The 17,925-nt window shown below is 44.2% G+C and overlaps 1 protein-coding gene across 4 annotated transcripts in view; it reads left to right on the forward strand.

Moving 5' to 3' along the window:
• Nucleotides 1-6,080: 6,080 nt before the first annotated feature.
• CIT (citron rho-interacting serine/threonine kinase) overlaps nucleotides 6,081-17,925 on the forward strand; it is a 165,700-nt gene continuing 153,855 nt past the window's right edge. For all 4 annotated transcript variants that reach the window (XM_014537689.1, XM_005863774.2, XM_014537690.1 and 1 more), the window contains exons 1-3: nucleotides 6,081-6,188; nucleotides 7,229-7,370; nucleotides 14,739-14,914. In XM_014537689.1, the coding sequence (XP_014393175.1) occupies nucleotides 6,093-6,188; nucleotides 7,229-7,370; nucleotides 14,739-14,914 (414 nt within the window). In that variant the 5' untranslated portion in view covers nucleotides 6,081-6,092. The remainder of the gene's footprint in view (nucleotides 6,189-7,228; nucleotides 7,371-14,738; nucleotides 14,915-17,925) is intronic.

The following is a 17,925-nucleotide window of genomic DNA, read 5'->3' on the forward strand; positions in this document are numbered from 1 at the left end:
GCTCTCGAAGCCCTGGCTTTGTCCGGAAGGTCGTCTGGAAGGACATGCAGAAGGTCCTTCGGCTGTTCCGTCTAATTAGCATATTAGCTCTTTATTATATAGGAGTTTAATTTTTTATGTTAAAAATTGAGATCATTCACATACCATAAAGTTCACACTTTAATTGTATAGTTCAGTAGTTTGTAGTATATTCACAAAGTTGTGTAACTATCAACATTGCTATCTAATTCTAGAACATTTTAATCACCTCCAAAAAGAAACTCCATACTCATTAGTAGTCACTCCTCATTCCTCCATCTTCCTAGCCCCTGGCACTTACTCTGCCTTCTGTCTCCATGGATTTACTTATTCTAGACATTTCATGTAAATGGAATCATGTGATATGTCGCCTTTTGCATCTGGATTCTTTCACTGAGCAAAATATTTTTGAGATTCATCCATGTGGTGGCCTGTGTCAGTGGTTCATTCCTATTTATGGTGGAATAATATTCCATTTCTTGGATAGACCATCTTTGTTTACCCATTTATTTGTTAGTTTCTACTTTGGGCTACAATGAATGCCAAATGCTGTGAGGAACATTTGTGTAGAGGTTTTTGTGTGGATACCATGGTATATGTTTTAATTTCTCTTGGATATATACCTAGAAGTGAAGTTGTTGGGTCATAGATTCTATGTTTAACTTTTTGAGGAACTGCCAAACTCCATAATTTTACATTCTCACCAGCAATGTAGGAGGGTTCAATTTTTTTTGCATGTCTTCAGCTGCACTTGGCATTGTATGTTTTTATTTTTATTTATTATAGCCATCCTAGTGGGTATGGAGTGGTATCACATTGTGGTTTTGATTTATACTTTCCTAATGACTCATGATGTTGAGCATCTTTTAATGCGCTTATTAGCCATATTTGCATATCTTCTTTGGAGAACTGTCTATTCACATCTTTTGTATATTTTAAAGTTGGGTTATTTGTCTTTTTACTGTTGAGTAAAAATTCTTTATACGTTCTGGATATGAGACCCTTATCAGATATCTGACTTACAAATATTTTTCCCTAGTCTGTGGTTTGCTGGCTTTAGATTTTACAAAGCATTTCACATCTCTTAGCTCTTAATGCCACAGTAACTATGCATAAATTTAGACTCAAAGGTTAAATGATGTATGTTTTCCAAACTTCATGATTTTAAATAAGCTATATTCATGTGCCACTTATACTACTATTAACTTAACATTTTCTTTATTCACTCATTTTCTTCTTTTGCAAGCGAGGATGGAAGGGAAGAGACACAGAGAGAGAAAAACATTGATGTTGCCTCAGGGGGCCTCATGTTGCCTCGGTTGACCCGGGAGGAAGCCTGCAACTGAGGTGCATGCCCTTGACTGGGAATCAAACCTGGGACCCTTCAGTCCACAGGCCGATGCTCTATCCACTAAGCCAAACTGGCTAGTGTGCATTCTCTTCTTAAGTACCTCCTTTAGCCTTACTTCAAGTGATACAAGCTGTGAAACACCTGGTTTGATGGACTAGCTACAGTTTTCCCAGGCACAGGGTAAAATTTAACAAATGTGACCTGAAAGTATCTCTCACACCAGTGGTGGGAACACATTTTTGGGAACAAGTGATGCCTGGGATATGGCTCCCTGGTAGTGAGCACTCAGCTAGTGGCAGTTATTTTTATTATTTAGAACTTACCGGCAGCTAGAATAGCTCGAGGAACTCTTTCTTACCAAAGGGACCAGAATAGCTTTGCCTCTTTGTGGCTAGCTTCTCAGACTCCTTTTCTCCCCTTTGGGAGGATGGTAGGTACAGTGCTTAATGTTCCACTCAACCTAGTTTGAATCTTGTAGTCAAGTCTCCTGTCTCTTTAAGGTGTATTGGCTTTATCTCCCAGGTGAATGTTCCGAGGGCGATCACATTCATTTAAAGTCTCGGGCATTTGCTGTCACATTCCGCCTGCCCTTCCTCCCTTTGGCTGCCATAGCCCTCATCGCCTCCCCTGCCACAGGCACTCAGCACCGCGCTTCACTATTGTTTGCTTACAGCCCCACTTCCCCACCACACTTGGCTTCTCAAAAACAGGCAAGGTGGGAGTTCTTTTCATTTTGGTGCCCGCAGTGCTTAGCATAATAATTTTTTAAAAATAAATGAATAAGTGATGATTAAATGCAAGAACATCACAATGTCCTTCATTATGACTCAGCGCTGGTGATCTTCTTCCAGAATCCCCGTCAGAGCGATCATCATGGATTCATGTTCAGCACTGAAGTGGTCATTGCCTCATTTTGTGCAAGAACAAACGCCCAGCTTCCTAACAGTCTAGTTCTAATGACAGTTCCTTCCATTTGGCAGTGCTTAGCTTGTTAGGATTGGCACAGCCACTATTGTCCTCTTCACTCTCTGTCCTTCTACACTTTCTGTGCAGTGACTACCCCGAAAGAAAAGTGGTAGAGTTAATGTGGTTTTTGCTTTATGTTTCTTTCTTCATTTTGCTTATTTCCTATTTTGTTTCACAAAGGATTCGAAGAGGCCACTCATTGTTCTACTGGGACGTTAGTAGGATATCAAAGTAGGATTCAGGGCAATGCAAAAGGGTGTTGTTTAACATTGCATTCTAATATAGGAAGAATAAGACTTAAGAGTCTGGTAAAGCCCTGGCCGGTTTGGCTCAGTGGATAGAGCGTCGGCCTGTGGACTAAAGGGTCCCGGGTTTGATTCTGGTCAAGGGCATGTACCTTGGTTGCGGGCACATCCCCAGTAGGAGGTGTGCAGGAGGCAGCTGATCGATGTTTCTCTCTCAACGATATTTCTACCTCTCTCTCCCTCTCCCTTCCTCTCTGTAAAAAGTCAATAAAATATATTAAAAAAAAAAAAGAGTCTGGTAAAGACTTCTGTTTGAGACACCTGGAAACTAAGTTTGCTGGGCTAGAAAAATCAGCAGAAGCATTGACTAGCTCCATATTCACAGCTTTTCTGAGAGTCTTTTTTAAAAAAATCCTCATCAGGGGATATTTAAAGGGGCAGGGGTGGGGTGGGGGGAGAAACATCGAAGTGAGAGAGACACATAGATTGGGGCTGGGGAACCTGCAACCAAGGTACATGCCCTTGACCAGGAATCGAACCCCCAACCCTTTGGTCCATGGGCTGATGCTCTAACCAATGAACTACCAACCAGGGCCTAAGATTCTTTATATCAAGGCAAGAGCTGCCTACAACCCTTTTTTGTGTCTCCCCTCATCTTACCATCCACAAACTTTGTTAAGCCTCTCATGCCATTAGAAACATTTCTTGTTTCTATATGTTGTTCTGGACTGGGTCAGCTCTTGCAACAGGACAAAAGCAGGGGCTGGGAGAGTTTCTAATGTCTTCTGAGAAGCAGATTTTGTATAGAGCAGTGATGGCGAACCTATGACACGCGTGTCAGAGGTGACACGTGAACTCATTTTTTTGGTTGATTTTTCTTTGTTAAATGGCATTTAAATATATAAAATAAATATAAAAAATATAAGTCTTTGTTTTACTATGGTTGCAAATATCAAAAAATTTCTATATGTGACACAGCACCAGAGTTAAGTTAGGGTTTTTCAAAATGCTGACACACCGAGCTCAAAAGGTTCGCCATCACTGGTGTAGAGGAAAGGATTTGAAGGCATATAGTCCCAGAGTTCCAAACCCAGCTCCAATGCCTAAAGCTGAATGACTCAAGATCCGTCACGTGACCCCTCTAGACTTCGATGTGTACAGTATGGATTGCAGTTCCTCCCTCTCAGGGTTGTGGTAAGGATTCACTGAGATAAAGTGCTTGGTAAAGTAAGGAGGGCTTGATAAATAATAGCTATATTGTCTCAGGAGTGAGTAGCCAGTTATATTTGGGGGGAAAAAGTGTATTAAGCAAGTCTGTAGCTTTGGTTTTGTATTGATATGTGCTTATGTGGTGCATGTGTGAATGTGATAACACATTTTCAGTTCTATCTAGTGTAGGGATTAGAAGAGTACAGAAAGGACCTAAATTTTTTTTATATACACAAATAGAGCACATATAAACACAATTGAATAATTATAAAACCTCCATTTTATTACCACCCAGGTTAAGAAACAGATCATATCAGTCCCCAGACACCCTGAAAGGCCCCCATCCCAACTCCAGGTCATCACTGCCTGGCCTTTTGAGTTCTTATGGTTTTACCCCCTGTATGTACATCCCTCCCTAAACAACACTGTTTTGTCAGCTTTTGAAGTTTATGTTAATAAATCATATTTTATTGTTTTGCTTCCTTCATTCAACATTGTTTTGAGATCCATTATGTCATTGTGTTTAGCTGCAGTTTATTCCTTTTCATTGCTGTTTGAAAACAGTGCAAATAAGAAATGATCCTTTCTACGGCTGATGGATATTTGGCTAGCTTCCAGGTCTTCTTGCCATGACACCACTCAATACTATTTGCACATTCTTGTACATGTCTCCTGGTGTACACAATGAGGAGTTTCTCTAAGATATATGTCCAGGAGTGAGTTGTAGACTGTGCATATATTCAATTTTAGCAAATAGTGCCAAGACTGTACTAATTTACACTCCCGTAAGCTATGTATGCATGCATGTAGCTCCTCTTCTTTGAAACAGTCAGACCCCCCCACCCCCACACACCTGCATGTTACTGTGTCTCACTGTGGCTTTATTTATTTATTTTTGTGTGTGATTATCAATGAGGTTGAGCACCTTATCATACGTTTGTTGGACATTTGGATTTCCTCCTTAGTGAAGTGCCTATTTAAGTATCTTGCCTTTTATTTTAAAATATCCTTTCAGACAGTCTCCATACCTGCACCCACTCCCTGCAGGACGATTAGACCCAAGATGCTGTCACCAAGGCAGGCGCAAATTCAAACTCAAAACTTTGGCTGCCTTAGCTGAGGCGGAGAACCAGCTGATTTACTAAAGTCACAAGTACTTCGACTTCAGCTAAGATCGAGAAACAAGACCAGGCGGAGGCCTGGCTGCCTTCCTCCTCGCTGGTGGCCATGAAAGCAGGAGACGCCGCCCCGGCGACTCCCCCGGGATCCCTGACACTCACGGGGCGTCGGTGAACACGGCATCCAGCTTAACCGCCAATTTCAAACTTCCCCGATCGGCCCTGCCGGGTTAGTCCCTCCCCGATTCCCATTGGCCACCAGTCAGAGGAAGGAACAATTTGATTGGCTCCCCTTTACACTTACTCCGTCCCTTTAAGAAACTGGGCGGGGCCTGGATGATACGCAGATGTCCATCATAGGCAGGGGTACTCTGATTGGTCCAAACACGGTTGGGCCCCGCCCATCCGTCTCTGTGTTCAAACGCGACGGCGGGAGGCAAGCAGTGGAGCTCAGTGCTGACGGGCGGGGTCCTCTGAGCGTGAGTCTGGGCCCCCAGAAGCCCAATTCTCCCGCACCCCACTCCGCAACACAGCGGAAGGGCCCCCTTCACCCACGCCAATCTCACTTCGCCTCCCACAGCGGGGAGGGCGGCGCTCCCGCCCCTAGGGCTGCGGGGGTGGCGGGGTGGCGGGCGGGGTCCGGAGGGCTAGGCCGGCGGTGCGCGCGCCTCTTCCCGGGAGCCGCAGGGTCTGCTGGGGGCGGAGGGTGCCCGGGCAGGAGGAAGGGTCCCGTGGCCTCTGCCCTGCCTCCTGTCGGCGTTACGTGCGTCATTCTGTCCAGTGGAGTCCGGCTGCCGCTCACTGCCTGTGTGACCTTAACTGTTCAGCGTCTTCACGCTCCCGGTGTCCCCCCATCACCCGCTACCGCGGCCTCTCACTCCGCTTCAGCCCCTGTGGTCTCCCTGCCATTGTCAGGGAAGGCCAGGTCCCGCCTCAGAACCTCAGCTGAGCCCTGGCTGGTCCCTCTGCCTGGGCTGCTTTTCCTTCTCCGGTGAGCACAGGGCTTGCTCACAGTGAGCACAAATCTGGTTTGTATTCGCCCGCACCAGACCGAGTGTCCCAAGGCGCGTGCGTGGTGGCTGAACTTCACCTTCCTATCCCTGACACCTTGAGGAAGATCAGGCTCCTTCAGCCCGCCCTTCTCACACCTGACCTTCTCCTGTCTCCCTTCAGCACCCTGGGGAGATGTTGAAGTTCAAGTATGGAGCACGGAGTCAGCTGGACGCTGGCGCTGCTGAGCCCATTGCCGCCCGGGCCTCCAGGCTGAATCTGTTCTTCCAGGTAACAGGCTGCCAACTCCGCTCACCCGAGTTTGTTTCCTTGCCGCTCATCTTTGTTTTTATTACAATACGGAGACCAGTCTAGGACAGTGGTCGGCAAACTCATTAGTCAACAGAGCCAAATATCAACAGTACAACGATTGAAATTTCTTTTGAGAGCCAAATTTTTTAAACTTAAACTATATAGGTAGGTACATTGTTATTAACTTAATTAGGGTACTCCTAAGGTTTAGGAAGAGCCACACTCAAGGGGCCAAAGAGTCGTATGTGGCTCGTGAGCTGCAGTTTGCCGAGCATGGAAGAATTCCCATTCTCACGCAGCTGCAGCTCAAAGTCAGCAGGCAGAGGTATGGAGCAATGTGGCTAGATCTGCCAGTGTTTTAAGAGAAGCCAGAAATCTCCCCTTCCCCCACCTTTTTGGTGAAATCTGATTTTTTTCAATATTGGCAGATAATTCAAATTATTTTACACACCCCAGGCCAAACAAAACATGTCTGTGGGCTGGATACAGTCTGTGGGCTAAATACAGTCTGCTAGTTTGCAACTGTTGCTCTAGATTAGGAATAAATTGAGCTTTAGAGTAGTCACTCCATTCATCGCACTCTAGATTGTTTGAGTGAATTAAAGACACTAAAGTTATATTAATAAACCTCTGGGCACACGTGAAGGAAATGGCAATCACTGTTTCCTGTTGTAGAGACATGGAGACATGTCAGGGCCAGCAGGGTCCAGAATAAATGTTCCCGTGAGCCTCAGACCGTTAAGAAAGAAGGGCCTTTTCTAATTAATGGTGTTCGTGTGAAGTTTTCCTTCCCGGATGCTGGTGGAAGAAACCCACAGTAATGGAATCGTGCAAGTGATAACTTAATGACTGTCAATTGATGTCTCTTTAAAGAATGAAGCCACAGAATTGGGCTGTTAGCATGTGTCGTGAGCAGTTAGTCAAGTTGGTGGCTTGTAATTTACTCTGTGTGGATGGATGTTATTGATCAAAGCTTTTCATTATTGACAGTGTCTCCATCTGCTGTTTGCTGTTTTTAGGGGAAACCGCCCTTGATGACTCAACAGCAGATGTCTCCTCTTTCCCGAGAAGGGATATTAGATGCCCTCTTTGTTCTCTTTGAAGAATGCAGCCAGCCTGCTCTGATGAAGATGAAGCACGTGAGCAATTTCGTCCGGAAGTGTAAGTTGGGAAAACTGTTTCTTGAAAACTGTCCCGCTGGAGAAACCTGGAAGGATGCCAGAGGCAGATGAGTTAGTGGTTGCTGACAGTGGGTAAGAATCCTGCTCTTAGACGGACCCTTTTCCAGGTCAGGTTCCACCTGTTGTAGCTGGGAGACCGGATAAGTCAGGCCTCTTGGTTGCAAGTGACAGAAACTCATCTCCAACTAGCGTAGGCCAGTAAGTGAGAAATCCAAGGGTGGGTCAAACTTTAGGCATGGCTGGTTCCAGGGACTTAAATATTGTCCTCTGGCCTAGTCCTCCACTCACTCAGGGTGGACTTCTCCATTAGGCATAGTGGGCACAACACTTAAGTCCCACAATATTTAATTTAAATAAGTTTAATTTATTTTAACTTAATTTATTTTAAAGTCATAAGGAAAATATGAATATAGAAATAATGTATAATGGTTCTGGATTATGATTATATTCATTATGCCACTGTGGTCATAAAATATATATAATTTTTTATTTTATTTATTTTATTTTATTTTTAATGGAGGAAAGGGCTGAGGAAAGCAAAAGAGCCGAAGGGCTTAAGTTGGCCCTGCCCACACCTTGTTCTTGACTTTGCTTGACTTGGGGAAGTTGGCTGCTCGTGCCCTAGTCTTTTTCGACCAGTGGTGATTTTGCCCTCAGGGACACTGGGCAATGTTTGGGGACATTTTTGATTGTCAAAACTGGGGAGGAGATTGCTACTGGCATCTAAACAGCCTACAATGCACAGGACAGTTTTCCACAACATGGAATTATCGGGCTGGAAATGTCAATTGTGCCAAGTTTGGGAAACCCTGCCTTACATGACTTTTCAGTGTAACTACCTACCCTAAACTTTAGTGGCCTCCAGTGATGATCATTGTATTACCTTTCATGATTCTGTGGGTTGACTGGGCTCAGCTGAGGATTCCTCCTCTCTCTGTGATGTTGGCCAAGATTTCAGGCACCAGGGGCTCTCCTGGTCTGGAATGTCCAGATGGCTCACCCAACGCTGACATGTTGACTAGAAGGCTGGGCTCAGCTGGGGCTCTGGGGTGACTGGGCCTTTTTCTCCTGAAGTCTCAGGGTTTCCGTGCTCTCCACGCTCCTCTATGTGGTCCCTCCCTCAGGGGGTCCGCCAACTACAGCCTGGGATGCCTGTTTCTAAATAAAGTTTTACTGGGACACAGCTACTCTCATTTGTTTAGGCATTGTCTGTGGCTGCTTTCACATTACAGTGGCATTTGAGTAGTGGTGATTGGGACCTTGAAAGGCCTAAAAGCCTGAAATATTTACCATCTGTGTTTTTAAAAAAATATATATTTTACTGATTTTTTTACAGAGAGGAAGGGAGAGGGATAGAGAGTTAGAAACATCGATGAGAGAGAAACATTGATCAGCTGCCTCCTGCACACCTCCTACTGGGGATGTGCCCGCAACCAAGGTACATGCCCTTGACCAGAATCGAACCTGGGACCCTGCAGTCCGCAGGCCGACGCTCTATCCACTGAGCCAAACCGGTTAGGGCTACCATCTGGTTTTTTAAGGAAAAGCTTGCTGACCCCTGATCTGCATGGTCGGTCTCTAGCAGAGATGTCTGGACTTCCTTCATGGTAGCTGGAGGTTTCCAAAAGCACAGAAGTAGAAGTGGCCAGGCCTCCTTAGAGCTAAGGCCTGGAAGGGGTCTAGGATCTATTTGGCTGCATTCTGTTGTTTGAAGTGTGTCATAGGGCGGCTCATGTTCCACGTGCCAGGAACTACACAGGGCATGAATTCCAGGGGACATGGGTCACTGGGCACCACCTTCAGAGACTGGTACTCATACCCTGCCCGATGTTTATCTTTCACTATATATATATATATATATTTTTTTTTTTAAATATATTTTTATTGATTTTTTACAGAGAAGAAGGGAGAGGGATAGAGAGTTAGAAACATCGATGAGAGAGAAACATCGATTCAACTGCCTCCTGCACACTCCCTACTTGGGATGTGCCCGCAACCAGGGTACATGCCCTTGACCGGAATCAAACCTGGGACCTTTGAGTCCGCAGGCTGACGCTCTATCCACTGAGCCAAACTGGTTAGGGCTCACTATGTATATTATTACAGTGGCAGGGAAGATTCTAATCGGCTCTGCTTTGGGTCGTTTGCCCACCCCTTGACCAGTCAGTGTGATTGGCCTCATCTGGGTGCCTAGGGGTTCAGGGCACCATGATTACCAGGACCTCATGGAATGGGGGATGTGCATGTACCCAGAGGAGCTGGGCGTTTTGAATAGATAAAATCAGTCTATGGGCCCTAGCTGGTTTGGCCAGTGGATAGAGCATTGGCCTGTGGACTGAAAGTGTCCTGCGTTGCAGGAGGCAGCCGATCAATGATTCTCTCTCATCATTGATGTTTTTATCTCTCTCTCCCTCTCCCTTCCTCTCTGAAATAAATAAAAATATATTTTTTAAAAAATCAGTGTATGTTCAGTACAGTAACTTTAGGTATTTATGTGTGAACCTTGTCTGTCCTCAGTTTCCTCATCTGCAAAATGGGGAAAATGTATATCTAATAAGGCTGTGTGGGGATTGAATGATCAGGTTTACCATGTTGCCTGGTACATAGAGACAATAAATGTTTCCCAATAATGATAGTCATAAACCTCCACCGATGTTTAATATATCTTTAACTTTAAAATGTACTTGGGGCATTTGCTCATTATTCTGTATTTGTTTGAATAAACTCCCACCTTATTTTCTTGCATATTTAAATTCTCAAATAGGGAGTGGGAGGGGAAGGGAAATTATGTGACAGACGAATTCACCACTTACCAAGCCACCCAGAGGCACCTTCATTAGTCTGGACACTGCTCTCTGGTTACTTTAAAGCAGTGGCTCTTCTCAACTCATTCTGTAATCACGGGGCTAGGCTTAGTGAAATGTCGATTCTTCTAATGGAATTCTCTTTCAGGGAACTGTTTCATATTGTTGAAGAGGCCTCCTGGAGAGTATAGTTGAGAGGCTATGATTGAAAAAGGATGATTGCATTAGTATTTTTTTCCCCTCCCCTTTTGAGTTTCTGTTTCAGAATGTAAGCTTCAGTTTCCCATGGGAAGAAAGATCCAACAGCTGTTATTGCCTAAGTTTCTTGAATCTTCTCATAGAGATTTTCTCTGGGAACTATTGGAGGAAATGAGACAAAGTATACCCCTATATACTAAAGTGTTGCCCCTAGCATGGGCCAAGGGAGGGCAGAGAACTAGCATCTGGGAACTAGGGATGGAATTTTTGTTTCTTTTTTTTTTTTTTTTAATATATTTTATTGATTTTTCACAGAGAGGAAGGGAGAGGGATAGAGAGTTAGAAACATCGATGAGAGAGAAACATCGATCAGCTGCCTCCCGCACACTCCCCACTGGGGATGTGCCCGCAACCAAGGTACATGCCCTTGACTGGAATCAAACCTGGGACCCTTGAGTCCGCAGGCCAATGCTCCATCCACTGAGCCAAACCGGTCAGGGCTGTTTCTTAATTACTATTCTATCCCCAGTGTTTGACACATAGTAGGTGCTCAGTAAATATTGGTTGACTGACTATGATGCTGATGAACAAAATAAGTCGCCAAACTTTAAATATAGTGTCTCATAATTTGTGTAAAAAATAAACAGCAAGAGTGATATTAAAACAAACATAGAAAAGTGTTCATAATTGCCAAAGTTGGGAATTTCTTGATGAGTTGATAGTAGCTGAAATTCTACCCTCTTTCATCTACATTCACCATAGGTAAAATCTGTATGTTCACAACTTTAATACTTGTGGACAAATTATAACTTGAAGGAGTTTTTTCCCCCTAATAGTAAACATAATACAAAATTAAATATAAAAGATCAAAGAGAAAAATCCCTCAAAATCTTGCCTGCCTGAGATAACCACTATTAATAGTATTGCAATGTTTTTTTCCTTATAAAATATTTATTATAGCAATTTTCAAGCACATCGAAAGGGAGAGTAGTTTTACGAATTCCTCTGCCCCAGTCAATTAGCTGTAGCATCTATCAACCCTTTCCATGCATGTTCTAACATTACTTGTGTTTAATTTTACACACAAAAAATAATATGTTAAATTAGAAAGTGAAACATAAGCGTTTATTTGAGATCAATAAGAATAGTTATTTGGGAATCACTGGTTCAGGCAAAGCCCAAATAGTGTTCCAATGAGGAGCAATGGGTATTTAGGAGGAAGGGAAGGGGGTGGATGGCATCAACAGAAGGAAGGCATTTCTGTTGGTGCAGATAGCATAGCATAGCGAAGTGAATTCTAAATCATATTTAAAATTTCAGTCCAGTAGTCATCAGTCCAGTAGTCATAATAACTGCTTTTTTTGTTATTTTTGGCAAACAGTTCTTTGGGACACAAGGTTGCTTAAGCCCAGTCCAAATGTTGTTTTGCTCTGTTTTAACATTCCAAAAATTTGAGACAGAAGAGGTGTAAGACAGTTCCTCTGGCTTGGCAGCTCCGGCTCCATTTTAAAGTGGTTCCGTTTGTATTATCGTTTACATGTGTGTATAATGTCTTGCCACTGGTTTAGCAGTATATTTACTCAACAAATATTTATGGGGCATTTGCTACGTGCCAGAATCCAGTCTAGGTTTACAATAGTGACCAAAACAGGCAACCCCCACCCCCCCCCATATATTCTAGTGGAGGTTGAACGTTACCTCATTCTTTTAAACAAGGGCCTAATATTCTTTTATGTGGGTGGACTTTCCCGTTGATGGACCTTTAGGTTGTTTTTAATTATTTTTCTGTTACAAGCGTGCTCATCACATTTTCATACGTACCTTCTGCGAGCACATGTGCTAGTGTTTCTGTGAAGGAAGCACTTTGAGTTCCTAGAAGTTGAAATGTCGGATTACTAAGTCTCAGAAAAGAAGCAGTGCATTCCGCAGTGTTGGCTTTTGCTTTCTGGGTGCAAATGTTTATCTGACAAGATCATCCTTTGACTGCATTCTATTTCAGTGCTTCCGGTCTTCATCTCCCCTTCAGAAGTCAGCACCCACCGGGCTCTTCCATGCTACTCCATGTGCAGGGGTGAAGGGTAATATGGTCTTGGAGTTGCAGAAGCTGCTAATTGGGAGAGAAATTGTGAAGATTTATTATTTTAAATAGTTGTAGACTTGAGTTTAGGGTCTCACCTGTTCACCTTAACAATCCAAAGCATTTGAAAAAAGACATTGAGATTTGGAACGATTCCTTAGAATTCTGAGAGTATCATGGTGGCTTTGCCTGTAAGCAGTTTGCCTGCTTGTGTGATTGAGATGTCTGGTGGTTGGCAGTGACAGACCCAAAATTAATAAGTTGGACAAATGCTGTAAGCAAATTGTGGGCTCAAGGCCTAACAGGGAATCAAGAGAGATTGGCCTTGTGTGGGAGCAATAATGAAATCGGGTTCAACCCAGAGAGTTGCAAGCCAGCGTATTTGGGGAATTATAATTCAAAGTCAAATGCTTGATCTGAAAGAAACTTGGAAAGGGACAGGGAAGAAAGATGGGGTTGGCACTGTGATGTCAGGGTAAAAGGAAAATGCTGCTCAGCTTTCAATTTTGCTTCTGCATGGATTTCTCTGTGTAGGCGCTCTAGATTTTTTTATTTTTATTTTTTATTTGTTTTTACAATGGTCATGATGAATTCATGGGGATCTACCTACCACTCTTGCCTGATTCCCCAAGGGACTGGAGGCAGGTGTTTTCAGGATGACTGGCTAATGTGAGAGGTGGGTCTGTGGTGGGAAAACACTCAGTGCAACAGAGATCATCATAAGTGCCTTTGATGCAAAGGAATTAAATTCCAACCATGCAACAAAGAAAGGGGGTGGGTAGCAGCAGTTACAGTCGCATTGGCTAATCATCAATATGCCACTCTGTGAATGTGGGTATGAAATGGCTTTTCCTTTTGTTGGACTCAGTCCCTGTCATGGTCTGAACAGTCTGCTGAGCTGAACGTAACTCTAGAAATCTATCTTCCAATTGTGTCCGTGGCCAACCTACGGAAATGGCGATCTGCTCCAGTGCCCGGAGGACGCCAGTGTCCCTCTGCGATTGCAAGACAGCCTCTTGGTCCTCAAGGTGGCCCTGTCTGAGGGATTCTCCAGGGTAATTTTGATTATGTGTTTTCCTTTGGAGTGTACCCCTGTATACGGTGCAGCTTCCCTATAATGTGCAGAACTGAATTAAATTTTCAGTCAGTCACAGCTGGTCCCCTCCATTCTTGCAGGTCATTAGAGTTGCTGCATATTCAGAGATGCTCCAGCCTAGTGTTCTTTCAGTGAAAAAAGATGTATGTTAGATTCCAAACCTGCCATCCATTTGTTTAGTCCATATCCATACATTGAAGATCTCTGACTGAATGTTTATGTCCCGCCCAATTTACTATGGTGAGCCTGTGACCCTCCATGGGATGCATTTGGAGGTGGGGCCTTTGGAGGTACTTAGATTGAGAGGAGATCACGAGGATGGGGCTTCCAAGAAGAGAAAGAGAAACTAGAGCTGCCTTTCTCTTTGTCATGTGAGGACGTAGTGAGGAGGTGGCTGTCTGTAAGCCCGGAATTGGGCCCCCACCGGGAACTGAATATGCCAGCACCTTGATCTTGGATTTCCAAGCCTTCAGCATGATGAGAAATAAATGCCTATTGTTTAAACAAATATCTATAGTATTTGTTATAGCAGCCCAAGCAAACTGAGACACCAACAGAAAGATTGCACTAGGAAAAGGAGTAAGACTATACATTAAGAAAAAGACAGCTGCAACTCTTCCAGATCTGTGACATGTTAAGTTTGTTTGTGTGTGTGTTTTTTTTGGTAGCACTGCCACATGTTAAGGCAAGGAAGGCATTACTATTACTGACACAATCCATGGGCCACTGAGAGAAAACTGAGCAGAGCACTTGTCAGAATGGAATGGTCCGGAAACCAACTCCAACATTGGTTGAAATGGGAGTCATGTTGCTTGTGTTCATTGTAAAATTGACCTAATTGCGGACAAGCATTTTTGACCAAACACTGCCCTGCAGCCTTGGAGAGGAGGAAGGAAAGCTTGATCTGTGTTCTCCTTCCCCTATTTCTAAGTCTACAGGATGCAAATTATAGCTGCCATGGAAACTGTGCTTTGGAATTTCTGGAGCCCTTAATTTTAACATATAAAAACACTTTTGTGCTGATTTTATAATTATTCATGCTGATGATAAGTGACTAAATGTCTTTTGACAGTGAGGGAGGGCATACGAACCCTTTTTCTTTTTTGGCTTTCATAAAGATGCAGGTCTTCGAAGCTCTTTATTTACCTGGGAGTCGTTCTTCTATGTTTGCAGATTCCAACACCATCGCTGAGCTGCAGGAGCTCCAGCCTTCTGCGAAGGACTTTGAAGTCAGAAGTCTGGTGGGTTGTGGACACTTTGCTGAAGTGCAGGTGGTAAGAGAGAGAGCCACCGGGGACATCTATGCTATGAAAGTGATGAAGAAGAAGGCCGTGTTGGCCCAGGAGCAGGTAGGAGCATTTTAGCATCACACCCTTCCCCTCTCTGTACCAGAATGTTCGCTGCAGAGATGTTAATCTGCTGAATTGACATCTGGGATCAAGCACATTTTCCTCTGTGACTCTCGTTAATTACAGTTGCACGGGCAGACAGGTCTCTCATGTCCTTAGCTCTTTTTCTTGAACTGATCTTGACTCATTTTGAAGGCTCACAAACTCCCCTGGTTTTCTTTATCTTGTTTTTATAGTTGTGTGTTATTCAGAACCAACTTGGCCTTTTAATTAACGAGTTTAAGGTCTTTCCTGACTGTCAGCTGGGGATTTAGAGATATGCACATTATGAGGTGAGTCAGCATTTGCTTTTGTGCACATTTTATATATTTGTGCTGTGGGCATGTATATTTGATTTTAAAAAACACGCCTCTAAAGAAATGAAATAAAATCCTTATGTAGCTAGGGAGTTGCTTGTTTGAGAGCAGGTCAGAAGGTATCTCGATGGTTGTGGTATTTTCTTTCTTTTAAACAAGCCTGATGCTCCAGACATATTGATTCCTTTGCTGTGTTTCTGGAGAGACAGCCATCAGCCTTGGAGTTCAGAGAGTAATTTATTCGTTACAGACGTTCGAGTGCACATCATGTGTCTGGTAGTGTATCTGGCTCGTGGGAAGCCTGCACAAGGAAGTGAAGCTCCATGGCTGTTGGTTTCAGGGTTTAAATTAAAACAACCTTGGAAAGCAGAGGAAAAATGCAAATATATAAAGCAGGTGCTTACCAGCTAAAACAGCTAAAGCGTCACAGGAGGGAGAGCAGTTAGCAAATCCTTGGATGATGGAGTGAGGAGAGATGTGGTGAGCCAGGGGCAGCCAGGGGCAGCCAGGGGACGTTTGCTGCTGCAGGTTCTGGGCAGAGAGAAGTGACGAGAATGTGCCAGGTGCGGCATGTGTGACCTTCTGGAGACCTGAGTCCAGGAGTGCTATATGCAGATGTGGTTTGTATTTTTAGGTTTTTTTAATGGTTTAGAATAGACTGGGGAATGGGAAGAAATGAGGATGTTTGGGTAGGATGGGGTACCCATCCTGATGGGAAACCTCAAGAACCTTTTTTTTTAAATTGTGGCAAAATATATATAACAAAATCTATCATTTTAAAGATACAATTTATTGGTATTAGTGCCTTCGCAGTGTTGTGTAACTACAGCCATTTCTAGAACTTTTTCACATCCCAAACAGAAATGGTAACTCCCCATTTCCCCCTAAACCAGTTTTGGGAATGGCAGTTTAATCTGTGAGACGGCTGGGGATCATTGAGGCTTTTGGAAGGAGGAGGTTGGGATCAGAGTCTGAGGACCTCAGTGATTTTGTGCGGCCTCCAATCAAAGGAGCAGCGGAGGACAGGACGCTGCTTGTTCGAGTCCAAGAGTGATGCAGCCAGTGTTTAGGAATGCAGTGTTCCTACCCAGAAAGGAACAATGCAGGCGTGGCAGATCGTCTGGCAGAGAGGTGTGGAAGATGCTCACTCGGCCTCCTAGCACCTACGTACCATCTGTCACCAATAAACACTTCCTGAACACCTGTTGTGTTTGGAGTGTTTCTAGGTCCTGGGAAGAGGCATTAGATGTAGTCCCGACCTCGCGATGCTTACCTCGTAGATGGAAATAGTACATGTAAAGGCAGAGTAATCCAACATCCCACACTGCAGTTCAGATAGTGTGCCTTCCTCCGGGTGAATGACGGGATGACCCCTGTGAGGTATGAGTGGGAGGTTTCTAAAATCATACACATATTAAAGCTCATCCATTCCTTAAGAGGGTGACTTTAAGAAAAGCAGGGTCTTTAGCTGAGCCATGCTGAGGCTTTGGAATTTAAGGGCATTAGAAGAGAGACGCCAGCACCAGGAGTGAGTGAAGGGAAATGGCAGAGAGGAGGGAGGGAGAGGTAGTGTCCTGCAGACAAGACCTGTCACCTAGGAGCGGCCAGCCCACCCAGCCAGAGCTCTGTGAGAAGTGGGTCAGAGACCGTTTATTTTAAATTAACAATGATACACTGTTAGCATCTAATCCTCAGACCCCCATTCAAGTGTCAACAGTGGTCCCACGGTCTTTTGGAACAAAAGGATCCAGTCCAGGACCACACCTGGCCTTTAGTTGTCCTGTCTTTTTAGTCTTTTCCAATCTGGAACAATTCCTTAATTTTTCATGGACTTTCATGACCTTGATAATTCTAAAGATTACAGGCCAGTTATTTCGTAAAATTTGTATTTGTCTGATGTTACTCATGTTTGGATTCAGGTTAGAGATCTTTGGCAAGAACATCACAGTTGAGATGCTCTGTTCTTTTTATTGCATCCCAGCAGGTGGCTCCCAATTCCAGTTGGTCACGTTCATGATGATGTTCACTTTGGTATCTGCCAAGCTGCTTCACTGTAATTACCTAAGTATCTTGTAGGAAGGTGCTTTCAAACTATCAAAATAGCCATTCCTCATAAAACTTTCAACTCATTTATACTGTACAGACTTACATTTAACTGTTTAAGTCAGTGAGTTATGATCCATTACTGTTATTATATACTAGAGGCCCAGTGCACGAAATTCGTGCACGGGGGTGGAAGGGGTTCCTCAGCCGGGCCTACACCCTCTCCAATCTGGGACCCCTTGGGGGATGTGCAGTCGGACATCCCTCTTGCAATCTGGGACCATTGGCTCCTAACCGCTACTGCCTGCCTGCCTGATCGCCCCTAACTAACTCTGCCTGCTGGCCTGGTCACCCCTAACTGCTCTCCCCCGCTGACCTGATCGCCCCTAACTGCCTCTGCCTTGGCCCCCGCCACCGTGGCTTTGTCTGGAAGGATGTCCGGTCTAATTAGCATATTACCTTTTTATTAGTATAGATTTTTATACTTAAACTAGAGGCCTGGTGCACAAAAATTTGTGCACTGGCAGGGGGGGTGTCCCTCAGCCCCACTTGTGCCCTCTCACAGTCTGGGACCCCTCGGGAGATAACGACCTGCTGGCTTAGGCCCGCTCC

This window comes from Myotis brandtii, unplaced genomic scaffold, assembly GCF_000412655.1.
Source record: "Myotis brandtii unplaced genomic scaffold, ASM41265v1 scaffold181, whole genome shotgun sequence".
Lineage (NCBI taxonomy): Eukaryota > Metazoa > Chordata > Mammalia > Chiroptera > Vespertilionidae > Myotis > Myotis brandtii.